Raw genomic sequence first — 16,807 nt, forward strand, 5'->3', positions numbered from 1 at the left:
ATATCAAAAAAGACAGATATATACATGCAAGTCTTTTACTTATCCCTGATGGATGATGTTGGAGGTGGTAAAGACTGGAGGTGTCTCAGACACAGAGATAACAGGGTGAGTCAACTTTCTACCCAGTATTTACAGGATCTACATGAGCTCTACATAAAGAAAAAAATCATTGAATGGCAAAAATAGTAAAGAATTTACTGGAAGCTATAATGCAGGATCAGCTAGATACATTACCAAGATGTGATTGAGGAATCATTAGGAGATACCCAACATGACAGGTTAGTTGGTGGGCCTTAGCCAAATTCTCAGGAAAGAAGCAGGAGGAACAGAGGCTACATATATATTTTAACAGTGATTGTTGATAAGGAATGTTCATTTTACCCATAGGTCAAGAAAACTAGAAGATCAAAGACACTTGTATTTAATCCTTGCTCAGTGGGAAAACTTTGGATCCTACTCCTAGAGAGCACATGGTGTTCAAGGTGCAAGTTCACACATTCAGCTCCTTCTCTGTTTGGTATTTTGTGTTCTTCCCAATTATCTCATCTTGTTTCTCAGTAGATCCTATTTAAAAAATCAGTATCCATAAGCTACAAACTCCTCTATCAAGGATTTACATGTTTCTATCATCACACTGAGGCTTCCATTTTTCCCTTTTTTGATTTGATTTCCAGATTATGTGCAATTTGGGTCAGGTTTACAGAGAACAGTACCAACTGAAGCATCCAAGCCATTGCAAAAAGAATCAACCTACAGGGTTAATGGTTTCTCTATATCTGTGTTCAGAAAAGCTATTAGAGTGCTAATGGAAAATTGTGATTATCACTGATGAGTAGAAAGTCCCCCATTGAGGTGGGAAACATTATCTCATTGAGGAAGACACACTATGCTACCATTGTACCAAGGTTCTCTCAACAGAATTATTTCTCTGGGCCTTTTGGTTATTCAGCATCATTCTCATGGATGGTTACACCTTACAAATGTTATCAGAACACTGCTTATTAGGATGGCACTGTATTTGGTACTTCACAGGAAATACGGAAGTCATTGACCTCCACAGGTAAGGTGGCCTTTTAAATTCTTTTATATGAATAAGAAACACAGAACAGATATCTGTGGGTCTAAGTCTATTCAAATCACACTTATTAGAATAAATATAGTAATACTCTGCAGAGGATGGTTGAAGTCCTGACTGAATTATGCTGTTACAATGGGCAGGGCCATGACAAGGACCTCAATGCCTCAGACCCATGGAAGTGGCAAAGCTTTCCCTTTGTGCAGAGAGGAGGTCTGACCTTTTTTATCTAAAGCCAGTGCAAGTAGAACTATGTAGCACAGCTCCCTTGTCCCTAATGTTGAAAGCCTGAGATTACTACAGGACTGTGATGTCCCACCCAAACTAGATAACCCTTCCCCACCTCATGCTGTATATAATAACTGTACTGAGTTTCTGGATTACAAAGTTGGTTCCCTCCATCAGAATAAGCACAACCCACCCAGTTACAGATTTTCTATACAAGTGTCTGTTGTTTCTTCAGTTTCTGTCATTTCTTTATTCCTGAGTCACCCAAGTAAGGTTTCCAGGACTCAGCCATGATGAACACCACAATACAGACCACTAGATTTGCGATGGTAGCTTGTTAAGAAACAGAAGCAGAAAACTCTTGGTCTTCCAAACAAAAATGGCAAGAAAGGATTATTGTTTATCTTTAGAACCCAATTAAGGTCTGAAAGGCCTTTTTTGACAAATACTAAACTACCCAGAATTCACCAGTGTAAAACTCCCATTTTATACTGTTTTTTATGAGTGAACACCATGGTTCTAAAACTTAGGGAATTGACTAATTCCAGGTAGGATTCCATGAGAATAAGTCACAAAAGATTTAGAGATCCTTATAGAAACAATGCATTTAAAATGGTCTTAATATGATGATTATGAGTGTTTCCCACAATAGAGATTGTTGGATGGCATTGGAGCCAAGTCCAGACCATTCTTCTCCATTGTCACCATTCTGAGTTCAATTGCTCCTTACTGCTTCATATACTTCATATTCCTTCATGACAAAAGAGATACTATACAGTATTCACAGAGTGTCCAGGTAGCCTGGTGAATAGTGAGGGGAAATGTATGGTGTTTCCAGTTATACTATGGATTTGTAAGTTTCCCTTCATGATGATGTTGTAAAATCTAATATAAATTTTATCTGCTCTGTTTGAAAAGTTCCTGGAATATGGACTGCCTATTTAGTTTGAATAATTTGATAATAACTATCAAAGTGCTGAGAAACATGATGGTGGGAATAATGCCACTTTAAATTTGTAAGGAAAACGGATTTTTATTTAGACACATCCTGAGGACATATTACAATAACAAATCAGGCCTCACAATGTTTATGAAGTATAAGATATGTTGTATATTTTGAGAAAATAGACATTTTTAATCACTATATGTAAGAGTAGACTTGAAATAGTCGCTTTTTCTACAGGAAGTTCAATTTCTAGAAATTATTTCATTACAATGTTATTCTTTTATCATGAGACAAATGGGTAATGATATTAATTGTAATATTGTAATGTGCATCAATAAGAGCAAGAGGACTGTTAAATGTGTTGATATTTACATTGAAATTAGGCTTCAACAGAACAGTACTGAAGTTGGAATAGGAGCAACTTTATGATTTGATGTTTCTGAATATCTTAGACATTATGATTGCACTTCTGGGGATCATTTATCTACTTTGTAATATCTAGACCTTAGGTACCTTCCTTAGTTTTGGATCAGGACAGTCCTGTAATTAATGTGGTAATGTAAACATGCTATTTACTCAGAAAGCCTTGTAATGTCTGATGGTGTCTAGGTTTGACTTGGGGCTTCAGATTTCCAACAGCTTCAACAACTCAACATCTCCTGTTGTCTCCGATGAGAATCCACCCTTTTCTTGAATCATCACAGTCTCAGAAGAAATAGTGTTGGTGTTAGCTATATCAAAAAATGGTGTGTGTAATAAGAAATGAATTATGTAAGAAATACTGCAAAAGTGTTGTGTCTATTGAGTTATCAGTGCTGCATTACCTAATTAAAATACAGACAATAGGTTTAATGTAGAAAGAATATAAAATGGAATTTCAAGAATATTTTGAAATTTGAGTTACCAAACATTTTAGAGTTTTAGAAAAACAAACTCATCCATCAATACTATTTACCTCCTCAATTTAAAAAATAAGACTGAGAAGCAAAGTACCATAGTATTTCACTTGTGCCTAGCACTAAAAGAAAGCTAAGAATAGCCAATAGGAATGGAAACTCGGGCTAGAAATGAGTGATTGATACGTGCCATTTCAGCATGCCTCTTGGTCTTCAGGATCAACACCATGGGTGTGAGTTTGTTACAATTACAGAATGCGTCAACACATTATTGCAAAATAGGGAAACATGGAGAAAGATTTTAAAAGGGGGAATTTGGGAAGGAAATATACGAAGTAATTGAAGCATGGAAGAGGGAGGGAGAGAGAATATCCAGAAAGAAAAGGTAAGATGAGAGAATTAAAGACATAGATAGATAGATAGATAGATAGATAGATAGATAGATAGATGATAGATAGGGTAATTGATAGATAGATATTAAATAAATAGGTGATAAATAGATGGATCGATGAAAGTGCCAGACATGTTCTGAATGAATTTTCAGTCATTCTGTGGGAATGCAGACTACAATAGGAATGGTAGAAACCAGTGTGGTTGCTCCTCAAAGAATTGTTCATATGACCTATCCTGCTCTGTAGACAGCATGGACAAATGACAATGTTTATTAAGAAAACTTTAAGTGCACAAATATTCTAGAGACTATGCATATTATCTTAAATTTGTGACAAATTAACATCAGTTGAAGAATATATAAATGAAACATATATTCATACAGTGAAATATTTTACATATAAAAAGAGGTGTTGATACATGCCATAGTGATAATGATTTTAAATTTATTAAATCCAGTGGAAAATCAATACATATACTGAAGTACATCATTTTAATTTTATGTAGGTAGCACTATAATGTTTTACTGAGATATACATGAGATAATAGCTTTTATCTCAAAGTGAGTATTTCAGTGCTTCTTGACATATTTGAAATGTTATATATACCTTCATTGATGATATCTGGTTACACATTTCCATTAATTCTAAACATGCCTCATATTTATGCTCCACGATTCTCCTTTGTCCATTTTGATGATCTGTATCTTACCTTATGGATTTTTGTGTTCTCAAAAACATGCTTAGAGAAAATTCCTCTTGAAGTCTTGTTATGATCAGTGGAAAATAAGAAGAAGATATTTGTAATGAAAATGCAGGTGCATATGCACTGTCATTGGGTTACTCCAGGAGAAGTTAATCCCCATTTGTGAGGATCAGGCAGCCATGGAAATCAAAGCATTGATGGTAATTATGCCTGCTGTGTTGTTTTGTTTTGGTGTGGGGAGGATGTAAGATAGATAACACTGAGATGTCCTCTCTATCCTGAGCAATTTACACATGCTCCTTCTGTCATTCCACAACAAATCCCCAACAGTGGTTCACAAACTTCAATGGGTATCAGAATAGTCCTAGGGTCTAGAGCACACTTCAATGATTGTCAGAATATACACAAGACCTAAAGTTCAACCAGACAAAATCCTAGCATGAAGGAAAGGAACTGTGCAAAAAGTCCCACCACTAGTCAGGAAGTTATTCACAGGTGATAGCTGCTTGGAGAGTGAAAATCAGATTTCTCCAATGGCGTGATACTGGGTACATCACATATAGTCTAAGACAGGCCACATGCTCAGGAATAACTGGCCAATATAAATCAGACTCTATGTTTTTAGTGACTATTTTTTTCTCTTTTTGAAAGAGGAAAGAACATGAAGTTACATTGGCATATAGAGAAAAGGGATCTGGAAGGAGCTGGGCAGTGGGAAATAATGTGACAAAATTATACTGTCTGATACTCACAGTGAATAAATTAATAGGAAGTCTGAAGAATGAGACAAGGAGGAGATAAATAGCATAGAGAACTGTGAGTAAAACAGTAAGAGCTAATACCTTTTATTTCTGCTTTTCAATTCCTCTAAAAAATATTACATGAATCTAAAATTTATTCTCCACTATATCTCCTATAGTTAGCAATTTCTTAGGTAGTGTACAGTTCAGAATAGATAGGTATCATATATTTTTTCCATGATCTGAGGAAGCTACCAAATGCAATAATCAATGGATAAATCAAATATGGTTTCTCTTGCCATGAGATATGATAGAACTTGAGAATATGAGGAAAATGTGACAATCATTGTTGTGGGGTAGCCTCTTAATGGTCCCACTTTTTAATACTGGTGCGATGGAAAATACCTTTCATTGGGACTCTTACGAGGAAAAACACTCAACCAAAATATAGTAGCCAAATATCTACAGTGACAAAAAGAAATGGTGGGTGCTAAGGTAGAGGAGGGAGAGAAGCGAATTATTGTTCAGTGTCCAGAGCTACTTCAAAAAGAAAATCCTTCTGAATATCTCTTTGTGGTGCTTGCAGAAACAATCAGTGTGCCCTAAGTCCAGCAGGATGTGTCCTGAAAATGGTAAATATAGAAACTTCCAGTTGTGTGTTACCTCAATGAAGAGTGACAGGCAAGATGGTGTTTCTAGATGGCAGCTCAATTCAATAGCCAGGAGAAAAACCAGAAAGTTTCATGAGACCCCTCACAGCACATTCATTCTTATTTCCTTTTATGGTTCAGCCTTGAACATCACTTTCCTCTTTGGGGGTCACTGTCTCCTAAAGATTCTTGTGAGATACAACTGTGTTACACACTGACAGGGAAACAGAGCATCCCAGGGTCTGTGTTCTTAAAGGATCTAACCATAGCTGTGGACAATACACAAAATAGAATGCACTAACTAACCACACAGCAAGGATGGTAACCAAAACTTCCCATTCTGAACTGTGAGGGTACAATACCATACAGCTCTTCCAGGAAACACAATCAGCAGGCAAAATGTCAGATATAATGTGATCTAAGGCCTACAGGATGGCTATCTAACTTCCTTTGACAAGGTCATCAAATTCAGATACTTGCTGTCAACTGAAGCAGCCCAGGCGCAACCTTCCAGCATCAGGCTGAAATCATATCTCAGAAAGAGCCTGAAGTCTCAGTGCCTGGAGGCCTAATCCAGTCACCAACACAGCCAATCAAATGGAGGGCTTGATTGAGGGGCGGGGACAGCTGTCTATATACTTGGGATTTGAAGCCTGAGTGAGGTGTGACTGGATCAGATCCTGGGTCTTCAGCAACCTCAGAAGAATTGAGTCTGTGTGGACTAAAGCAGCATAAGTCACCACAGGTGAGGCTCTGTCTGTGCCAAGGCAGAATGGGAAGTGATCCTGGAGGGGAGCCTTAAGAGACTCCATGGAGAATCAGGCAGATCCCCCTGAAGGAGAATACATTCTGAGGCTCAGCAACCCTTCTGTGTGTAGATGGAGGGTAGAGTGTGAGAAAGGCATAGAAGAATCCAGATCTCTCATCTGCCAGGTCTAGTTTTGTATAGGTTCCCTGTAAGTACAAGTCTGGGTCTGGCCACAGAGAGTGACAGAAGTTACTATGCATACCAGTAAGTAACCATCATTGTCACCTCCTGGGTAATAGAAATTGCTTTTTGCACATAATTCCTGGGTAAATCTGTTTTCAGTTGACCTGTGCAGATGTAGCAGACGGATGCATGTTCCTATCCAGGTCTTATGGTGAGTGTTGTTTTAGAGCCCAGCAAAACCTGAACCTCAAATTCCGTCAGAGGCTTGCTTTCATGCCTCACTTCCACTTGTTGGCCTGGCTACCTCTGGTTTTCCCATGTGACACCACTCTCATGGGGTAGTGTGTGGAGAGCTTGGTTCCATGGTCCCAAATGTAAGAAAGAAGAAATAATGCCTGTAATTTTTCCCACATTAGATGATGATGATGATGATGATGATGATGATGATGATGATGATGATGTTTTTCAAGACAGGGTTTCACTGTGTAGTCCTTGCTGTCCTGGGACTTGCTCTGTAGACCAGGCTGGCTTTGAACTCACAGAGATCTGCCTGCCTCTGACCCCTGAGTGCTGGGATTAAAGGCATGCACCACCACTGCCTGGACTTTCCCACACTCTTTATAGAAGACGTTTCTCAAAGTTTTCATTCAAGAATGGAGGGTGCAAGACAAGCCCATTATTCACTATGTATTAGAAAGGTATATGATGCCATGTGGTCCCAACTCTTGGGCTCACATTGAAATTTGGATCCGTTACCACATAACAGAAGTTTTGCTTGGTATAAATCATGAGTCAGTGATATCTTAAGTCCATGGATATATTTTGTTTGTTTGTTTGTTGTTGTTTTGAGTTTTTTTATTTGTCTGTCTGTCTGTTTGTTTGTTTTGCTTCTGGTCCTCAGTGTGTGTGGAGATCTTTCTTAAATAACATGAAGTACACTTGAAGTTTTCCCTGCTAGAATTCTGGGCATGTGTTCTTCATTTTGCATTGGAACTAATAATTATCAGTGGTTGGTTTATTTCAAACATATCCTAAGCCTTTCCCACAATCTTTCAAAAAGTATTTGGAAGACTATTTCAAAGAATATTATTGACCAGAGATGGATCAATTTGTTAGGAAGGAATAAGTAGACATTTTAAAAATATTGGTGTGGTCACATCTTCATTACTCTTTCCTCTCCAGGTCCTTGAGACATGATGCCTGCTGTCTTCCTGGTCATCCTGTGCTTTGGAGTAGCCTCAGGTGCTCCAGCACTTGATCCCAGTTTGGATGCTGAATGGCAAGAGTGGAAGATAAAATATGGAAAATCATACATCCTGGTTGGTAAACTGGAAACTGTCCAGAAGAACCCCAGAATGAATTATCATTGCTGCTGCAAGTATCTAGACACATTAGAGGTCATATACCACACCCTTCACTGAAACATTATCTAATCACATTAACTAATCACATTCAGTGTGAGAACAGGCCAGGGTGGCTGGATTCTCTTTTCCTCAGTACATGGAGAATGTGTGCTATCGTGTCCATAGCACCCTCTCTTTGACCTCTGTTCACTGCAGCAGCAAGTCTACTTGGTCAGAATTTTCCAGAGTTTAGTTAGAAAGAAATGCCATTTATTATGCTCATTTCCAGGAAGAAGAATCACAGAAGAGAGCAGTATGGGAAAAAAATATGAAGATGATCAAAATGCACAATGATGAGAGTGGCCTGGGGAAGCATGGCTTCACCATGGAAATGAATGCCTTTGGTGACATGGTGAGTGTGACATGGATTGCTTCACACTGTGTTTTCTTCAGTTCTTTACATGCAGTCTTTTTGTTTTGGGTGTTTTTTAATGTGGTTTGTTTGTTTTTGCTTTGTTTTTTTAATTAATGTTATTTTCCTGGAAGACTGCTAAGGAATACAGAAAACTGATGACTGATATTCCAGTTCCAGCTGCCATGACAGTGAAAAGTGTTCAGAAATCTCTAGGTAGTGAATTCCCCAGTTTTGTGGATTGGAGAAAGAAAGGCTATGTGACTCCTGTACGGAATCAGGTAAGACAGTGGCACATGCCCATATTCTGAAACCACTTTGAAGACAAAAATACTGGATGTCTATGTGTGTCTATTGAGTGTGGAGAGATGTGTAGTTCATTTCTTCTTCTATGAAAGCTTCATACATTTACACAATTGATATTTATCCTAGCAATTCACCTCTCTCTCTCGTCATCTACTAAATCTGTCTCTGGAATTTATTTCTTCTTTTGTTATCATTAATAACCCATAAAACCAGTAGGTCCTGCTCAAAAGTTCATGTGTGTGTGGCCATCAACTGGGACATGCACAAACTGCCAGCAGTCATGTCCTCTAGGAGAGTACCATCCCTCCCTAGGCATCTATCAATTTCTAGTACATTTTCATAAATTATTATGGACAGATAATAATTTTTGTTGCTGGGGTTGGTATTTGTTTGTGTATTGACAATCTTTACTTCCCTGCTCAGGGTAACTGTGGTTCTTGCTGGGCTTTTGCTGCAACTGGTGCCATAGAAGGACAGATGTTCTGGAAAACTGGCAACCTGACCCTTCTAAGTGTGCAAAACCTAGTAGACTGTTCTAAACCTCAAGGCAATAATGGCTGTAGTAAGGGTACTGCATACAATGCCTACAAGTATGTTTTGGACAATAAAGGTCTGGAGGCTGAGGCAACCTATCCATATGAGGCAAAAGTAAGTAGATTTTCTATACTACTGTCATTTCAGCCAGCTTCAGGCAAGGGGTAATTGCAGGATAATCCACTGTTTTCAGGACTCATATTGGAAGGCAGAATCGCTGCACACCATCAGTGGTCTCATTAGAGTATCAATCAGTCTTTGCACAGGTTTCTAATGCAGTAGTTTCCATATAGCTGTCCCTGCTTCTATGCACAGAGACTATGCGAACCATTTCACGTATAACGGAGATTTCTCCCTGGGAAAATTTCTTATGGACTTGAAAACCTATGAGGTGTCATTGAAGACATGAGAGTTGATTTTCAGTTCCAAATCTCCCAGTAACATTTCACTTCCTCAGATGACTTAAAACAGTCCAGACATGGGGGTGCTCAGCTGCAAAGTGCAGGGTTGTGGTTCTGATGCATGCTCCCCAGGAGGAGAGTGGAAGTAACTGAGCCTCTTATCTCTTTACCTTTTAAGGAGGGACCTTGCAGGTACCATCCTGAGAACTCCAGTGCTTATATCACAGATGTTGTGTACCTCCCAGCGAATGAGGTTTACCTACTGATTGCTGTAGCAAATATAGGGCCTATCTCTGCTGCAGTTGATGCTTCTCATGATTCTTTCAGGTTCTACAAAGGAGGTAAGCATATTTCCCTCTAGATATGAAAACAAGTGAAATCCCCATGTCATGCCATGTTCATGATATGCTGTATATCTATAAAATTATATGTGACTTTGGGTTTCTGGATTTTCCTCCCCACACAATAATACTGAGTTCTATCTTCAACTGATATGGCCCTCTCATGCAAGTACATCATATTATAAAATTTACTGTTTAGCTTATTTTAAAACCATCCTCAATTTGGTGGGTGTTTTAGATTTTTATGGAAACTGTACATCTGAAATCAAATTCTTAATAAGCCTCTTGAATTGAGTAATTTCAGTTCAGTGAGTTTTACTTGGCTTGAGCTTCTAGTTTAAAAACTGAAGATTCTAATTAGTTATCTTATATGCATCTAAGCAACTGTTTATCAACAAATCTATGCTTATTTTGGTTACTTCAGTTTTCTGTGAAAATATATATATATTAGTATTCTCAATAACAATTCATTTAACTCTTAAGTCTGTCTTAGCTTACATCAATTTCTGGGATCTTTGAAAATGCATCCCTATTGTTGGTGTCAGTGGTCACTCTCAGGCGTTCTGGCATCTCACATCAGCTTCTACTTTATTTCTCAGGTATTTATCATGAGCCAAAATGCAGCAGTTATTCTGTGAATCATGCAGTTCTGGTGGTTGGCTATGGAACTGAGGGAAATGAAACAGATGGTGAAAGCTACTGGATGATCAAGAACAGGTATAAACTGCCAAAAAAAATCTGTATTTGAAATTTTAGTGACTGGAGAGATGGTTCAGTGTTTAAGAGCACTGGGTACACTTCCAGAGGATTCACAAAGGGATTCTCTCTTGCAGTCAATATTTGAGTACACAGCCTACCTAGAAAACTTTGTCCTTCTTAAGTTGAACAAAGCCTGTTTTTATTTTCCCATGTACATGTATGAGGTATATGTACATGCATGTATGGATGCTTGCATGTCTATAAACACCTGTGTGTGCAAGTGTACATGTGTAGTGACTTAGTGTTAGTATCAGTTGTTTCTCAATCATTGTCCAAGTTCTATATTGAGGCAGTGCCTCTCATTGATAGAGTTCATTGGTGTGACTAGTCAGCTTGTTCCAGGTATGTCTGAGTCCATGTCCTGAGAACTTGCTCTAGGGACACTACAATGTTAATCTGGCTTTTAAATGACTCTTTACATTGATCTCCAGCCCTTAACCTCTGAGCTCCCCTACACCATAAACAACCTACTCACATGTCTTATCATAACATTTCCATTCTATCACTGGTTTCTTGGGTGTCAAAGTTATTTTGTGCCATTGTTTTTCTAAAATCTGACACGTTTGTTAGAACTGAACTACCTTTTCTCTGCTGTGGTCTTCACAGTTCTGTGTGAGATGCCTCCTGGTACTCAGACCCTCAACTTTTTGTGACCCTTCTGTTAAGTTGGCTTCTTGCTAGTTATTGTAATAAATCAACTATTCATTGATCTTTCTACTAAATGAAAAACATGTTTCCTTTCAGCTGGGGTGAAGACTGGGGCATAGATGGCTATATGAAGATTGCCAAAGACCGCAACAACCACTGTGCAATTGCTTCATACGCTGCCTACCCCGACATATTCTGAGCTGCCTGGTGGCCACAGGGAAGATTGGCAGAGAAAGTATCCAGTGGAGTGCCTTCCACTTCACAGTGATCAGCTTGTGCTGAGTGTGTTCAGTAGTTTAATTCCTAAAGAGCTACATTGCAATGTAGATTCTGGGACGTGCTCACTGTCTTTCAGCATGGCACCTACTGTAACTGATGTGTCTTTATTACTCCTACAACTTGATTTTCAATATTAATGGTTATGCAAATGATGTCTTTAAAAATGTTAAATTCAAATATAATTTTTATCTTCTCTCTGTTTTTTGAAGTGATTTTTTTGTGGTCAAACATGTAATTTATCTTGAAGACAGCATTGTGTGTGGTGATGGCATTCTACGAGAAAGAATGAGTGGTTCTTGTGTGATGGTCTTTATTCTGTTTTGGATATGGTCTGCTTACAGGGTTCTATATACCAGCAAACTTTTTCTGAAAGACTTTATAAACATTTCTGGATTTGGTATTTTTTAACCAACATTAATTCACCCAGTTTAATTCTCTGTGAAGTGTAATTGTACAATGTACTGTTTCACCAAATTGGACTGAGCTGTAACTCTCCCTTATCTAGTACCTCAACCCTGTACTAGATTCCCAGTTACTGTGTCAAAGACATCAAGGTCACATGTTTGCAGTTACAGGACTGTGATTCAGGTGACACTTCCAGAATCTTCAGTGCTTCAACAGAGAGGCATTTCAATATAATCAGCCATAGTCAATGTCCTATTCTATTATGGATTACTGTTGTTAAATCTTGAACTTACTATCTGATGCACTGAAATTTGCCATAATAATGCCTATGGGCAAAGGTCAGTAAGTATGGAAAAATAGTGTATGTATGTACAAATTTACATATGTTCATATACAGTTTGTATATATGGGCACAAACACTGAGTGCTGTTCTTAGCCTATATCCCCAGCACACAATGAAACACTGGCCTATGCAGATTTGATTCCAGCTTCTTACAGCCTGTGTCTTCCACAGCCCTTCATTGGAATTAAACTTCATTAAATGGTGTGGGGGCTAAAGTGGTTTCTAAATTACTTTGCCTTTGAATTATATTTAATCCTTTTATTTAACTGAGGTATAATATCTGTCCTTCCTGGAGCAGAACTGAATTCAGTTTACATGTACAATATGCACTAAATTGACACAATCAGTGTAATTGCTGTTGAAATATACTCAAATACTAGACTTTCTGTGTGTCTTCAAAACCTTCCTGTAGACATCCAGAAGTTTCTAGTTACTTGTACTAGACTGTAGCAGTACAGGTGGCTAGAATATTCTCCCTTCCATTGGATTTACCAAACATCATCCACCTAATCTGGGTCTTCCTTTCCTTTTTCCTCCCCGATTTCCAGTGAACCCTCTCCCACTCCTATTTTGCTCTCTGCATCTGTATGTCTGGTCTTTTTACCTGGAGTGAGAACAGTGACGTTTCATTGTGGCTAGGATGGCATGCATAAGAGTTGCAGAAGATCAAGCCAGCTAAGACCCCAGAATGGATGGGAGAGGCTCAAATGAATTTCCAACCCTATCTGAGAAACTGTTAACCATTGATGTCTTATAGGGGAAGGGGGGTCATATTTGTTCAGAGAAGTGAGCCCTGAGAGGCTACCTATACTCCAAATGCAACAAGGGAACTCAGTACATAATAGAAACATTTTAAAAATTAGGATAACATATGAAGTCTGGAAGAAAAGGAGCTAGGGAAGACATGGCAAGGAGTTAGAGGAGATGGAATGGTGAATGAATTTAATCAAAACATTACATGTATGTATGACTATTAAAGAGAATCTTTTTTAAAATATGAAAAATCAATGAGACCAAAATTCATTCTTTGAAAAAATTAACAAAATTGGTAAATCTTTAGCCAAATTAAAGAGATTGAGAGATGACCCAAATTAATAAAATTGGAAACAAAAAGGAGATACCACAGCAGATATAAATAAAATCCAGAACAATCATAAGAATAAATTTTTTAAAATCTCTATTTCATTAAATGAAAAAACATGAAAGAAATGAATATATATCAAGATATAAGCCAAACATAAAACAAAAAATTATAAATGATTGAACAGAGCCAGCAATGAGATTGAAGCAGTAATAACTGTTTAACAAAAAGTAAATCTACCCCTCCACACAAAAACACTCAGATCCAGATGGACGCACTGCAGACTTTCCAAGAACTTTAAAGAATACTGTTATTACTCAAGTTATTACCAAGATAAAAACTTTTTACTTTTTCTTTTTTTAATTAAAATATAATTACATCGTTTCCTCTCTTCCCTTTACTCCCTCAACTACCATGTCCTTCACCCACTCACTCCCTCTCCAATTCAAAGCCCTAGCTCTTAATTGCCAAACTATTTATGAAGCTAATATTATCCTGGTACCAAGCCAGAACCAGATTCAACAACAACAGCAGCAGCAGCAAAACAATATTAGTCACAAAAATTCTAAAAGTTATTAATAAAATACTAGCAAATCTAATTCAAGGACATATCAAAAAGATCATTTATCATGACTAAGTTGTATTCATTCCAGAGATTCAAGAGTAGACCACTGTATGGAAATCAACAAATGTTACCAATCACATATATTAACATGAGAGAAATCACCAGACCTCTCTTTGACAAAAACCCAACATTTTATGATAAAGTAATGGTGAGTGTACACTTAAACACAATAAAGACCATATATATCATGCTTATAGTCAACATCATGCAAAACGAAAAATTTGGTTTCACTAAAATCAGGAACAAGACAGGGATGAATACTGTCTCCACTCCTATTCAATATAGTGGTTGAAATCTTAGCTAGAGCAGTAAGACAAGAGTAGGAAAAAAAGGAATATAAGGTATGTGTATCCGTGTATCCATATTGCATTATACAATGCTGGTTGTTGATGAGGTTCATAGGTCTCATAGCTAGGTAGGACATTAGGTTCCTCCTTCCTTTGGAAGCTTTCATGGAGCATTCTGGTTCCATGAAAGCTACTCCTCAGGGAGGGGCCATTCAGGTCAGTTCCAGATCATAAGTCTTTGGGACCATGTACATGGTGTCTTTAGCACCAAGGATTTATTTTGGTAATAACCAATGACTTTCTAATTGGACATAAGACCTGCTCAACAAGAGGTATGCCATGCCTGGTATTGAAAACCTAGGTAACTATTCAGTGCTAGTGAAATCCTGCTTATAGGAGAAGAATCTACAACCAATAATTTACAGCACAATCTCTGATAATAATATATAAACATTTGTCCTTATACTCACAGGTAAGTGTAGGTGTCACCCCTCATCAAAATAAATTTGTCGAGGCATGCATAGACCCATCTGATGCCACACAGCTTAAGAGGGTGAAAGACACCCATAGGGCAGTCTGATCCTCATGGTCTCGCCTGCCTGAAGGCATCCACAGGGCCATGATGATGAGCAAGTACATGGTGGAGAAATGGGAGAGAAAAAGAGGTGGAATGGTGCATGTACTGTGGCAGTTTTGAAGAGGCAAGGGTGGCTAAGAACGGACTGATGTTGGCAGCCTGCTTGCCACCCAGGACTGGGGAGACATCCAGGCCTGGGATGCTGCCTAGGGCCGTGTCTGTGTCCATGGTCCTACCCCAGCCAGGGTTTGTGTTGATGTCCATGACCCATGTTGTCACCAAGGCCACAGAGATCCTGGGATCTGGGCCACCACCTATGGCCATTTTGGTGTCTGAAGGTCTTGTTGCCACCAGGTCCATGTAGATCTGAGTGGCCTGTGCTGCTACCAGGGGACATGATGACATCCAGGCCCAGGCTGCTACCAGGAGCCACGTCTGGGTCCATGGCCCTGTAGCAGCCAGGATCTGTGTTGATGTCCATGGCTTCATTAACCATTGAAGGCCATGTGGATGACCGGGGTCTGGTCAGACACCTGAGCCTATGTTGGTGCCTGAGGACGATGCTGCAGAAAGGGCCATGCTAATCTGGATGGCCAGTACTACCATCCAGGGCCATGGTGACATCTGTGCCTGGGCTGTATTTAGGGCCATGTCTGGATCTGTGGCCCTACCGCATCTAGGGTCTGGGTTGATATCCATGGCTCCTGATACCATCAAAGGCCATGCAAATACTGGAGTCTAAGACATCACCTGAGGCATATCACAATGAATTATAGGCAACTGAGTAAAGCTGGGAGTGTAAGAGATGGTCCTCCCTGAGGAAGAACACACCGACTGGTTGCCCAGTACCAAAAGCTCAGTTCAAAAAACATAAATACAAGTAACATTATTTGGACTCAACAGGTTACATTTAGAATATATATGTGTAAACAAATACATGTGCACATGCATTAACAGTTAATGAAAAAAAGTCACAAATTTGAAGGAGAGTGGGCAGGGGTCTATAGGAGGGTGTGGAAGAAGGCAAGGGAAAGGAGGAATGTTGTAATTAGTTTACAATCTTAAAAGTAGCCAAAGAGGGATACAGATAGGAAAAGAAGACAAAGCAGTCCTGTTAACACAAAATATTATCCTATACATAACAGACTCAAAAGGTTCCACAAAATACTCTTAGAACTGATAAAGACATTTAGCAAAGTGCAAAAGATATAAAGTTAACACACACAAATCTCTAACCTCATGTATCAGTGGAAAACATGCTACAAAAGAAATCAAATAAATAACTCTATTTATAGTGGGCACAAAATATATAATACTTAGGAATAAATCTAATTAAGTAAATGAAAAACATCTACAGTGAAAACATGAAGAAATGACAAAGAACAATGAAGGAAGGCACCTGAAGATGGGAAAATCCTCCACGGCTGTGGATTGGAAGAATTAATGTGAAAATGTCCGTCCCAGCAGAAACATTCTGCAGATTCAAGTCAATCACAGTAAAAATTCCAGTTTTATTTTTCACAGATGTGTAAAACCACAACCAAAAACTTATATGGTTGCACAAAGAACCAAGATACCCAACGCTTGTAGACCAAAAGAATACTGTGACCAATATCACCCTACCTGATTTCAAGTTATATCACAGAGCCATAGTAGTAAAAGAAAATGGTACTGGCATACGAAACACATGCATAGAACAATGGATTAAAATAGAGTAGCCAGATATAAATCCACACAGCTACAGATAACTGACTTTTTACAAAGATGTCAAAAATATACATTGGAGAAGACACAGCACCTTCAACAAGTAATAATGGAAAATCTTGTAGAAAATAAAACTTGACCCTCATATTTCACCCTGAGCAAAACTCAACCACAAATGAATAAAAAAAATCTCAGCCCAAG

At 38.4% G+C, this 16,807-nt stretch overlaps 1 protein-coding gene across 3 annotated transcripts; it reads left to right on the forward strand.

The window, feature by feature from the left end:
• The first annotated feature begins 2,479 nt into the window (after positions 1–2,479).
• On the forward strand, positions 2,480–11,552 carry LOC128103510 (cathepsin J-like). 3 transcript variants are annotated; one of them, XM_052727976.1, is made up of 7 exons: positions 2,480–7,884; positions 8,198–8,316; positions 8,451–8,597; positions 9,046–9,270; positions 9,736–9,898; positions 10,498–10,615; positions 11,402–11,552. In XM_052727976.1, the coding sequence occupies exons 1-7, from the start codon at positions 7,755–7,757 to the stop codon at positions 11,502–11,504; spliced, it is 1,005 nt and encodes a 334-aa protein (XP_052583936.1). In that variant the 5' UTR covers positions 2,480–7,754; the 3' UTR covers positions 11,505–11,552. The 3 variants fall into 3 exon arrangements, with proteins under 3 accessions (XP_052583936.1, XP_052583937.1, XP_052583935.1); XM_052727977.1 differs by having other exon boundaries at positions 8,201–8,316; XM_052727975.1 differs by having other exon boundaries at positions 2,480–7,880; positions 8,194–8,316.
• The last annotated feature ends 5,255 nt before the right edge of the window (positions 11,553–16,807 follow it).

The sequence above is a fragment of the Peromyscus californicus genome, unplaced genomic scaffold (genome assembly GCF_007827085.1).
Source record: "Peromyscus californicus insignis strain IS unplaced genomic scaffold, ASM782708v3 Scaffold_8__1_contigs__length_139910024, whole genome shotgun sequence".
NCBI lineage: Eukaryota > Metazoa > Chordata > Mammalia > Rodentia > Cricetidae > Peromyscus > Peromyscus californicus.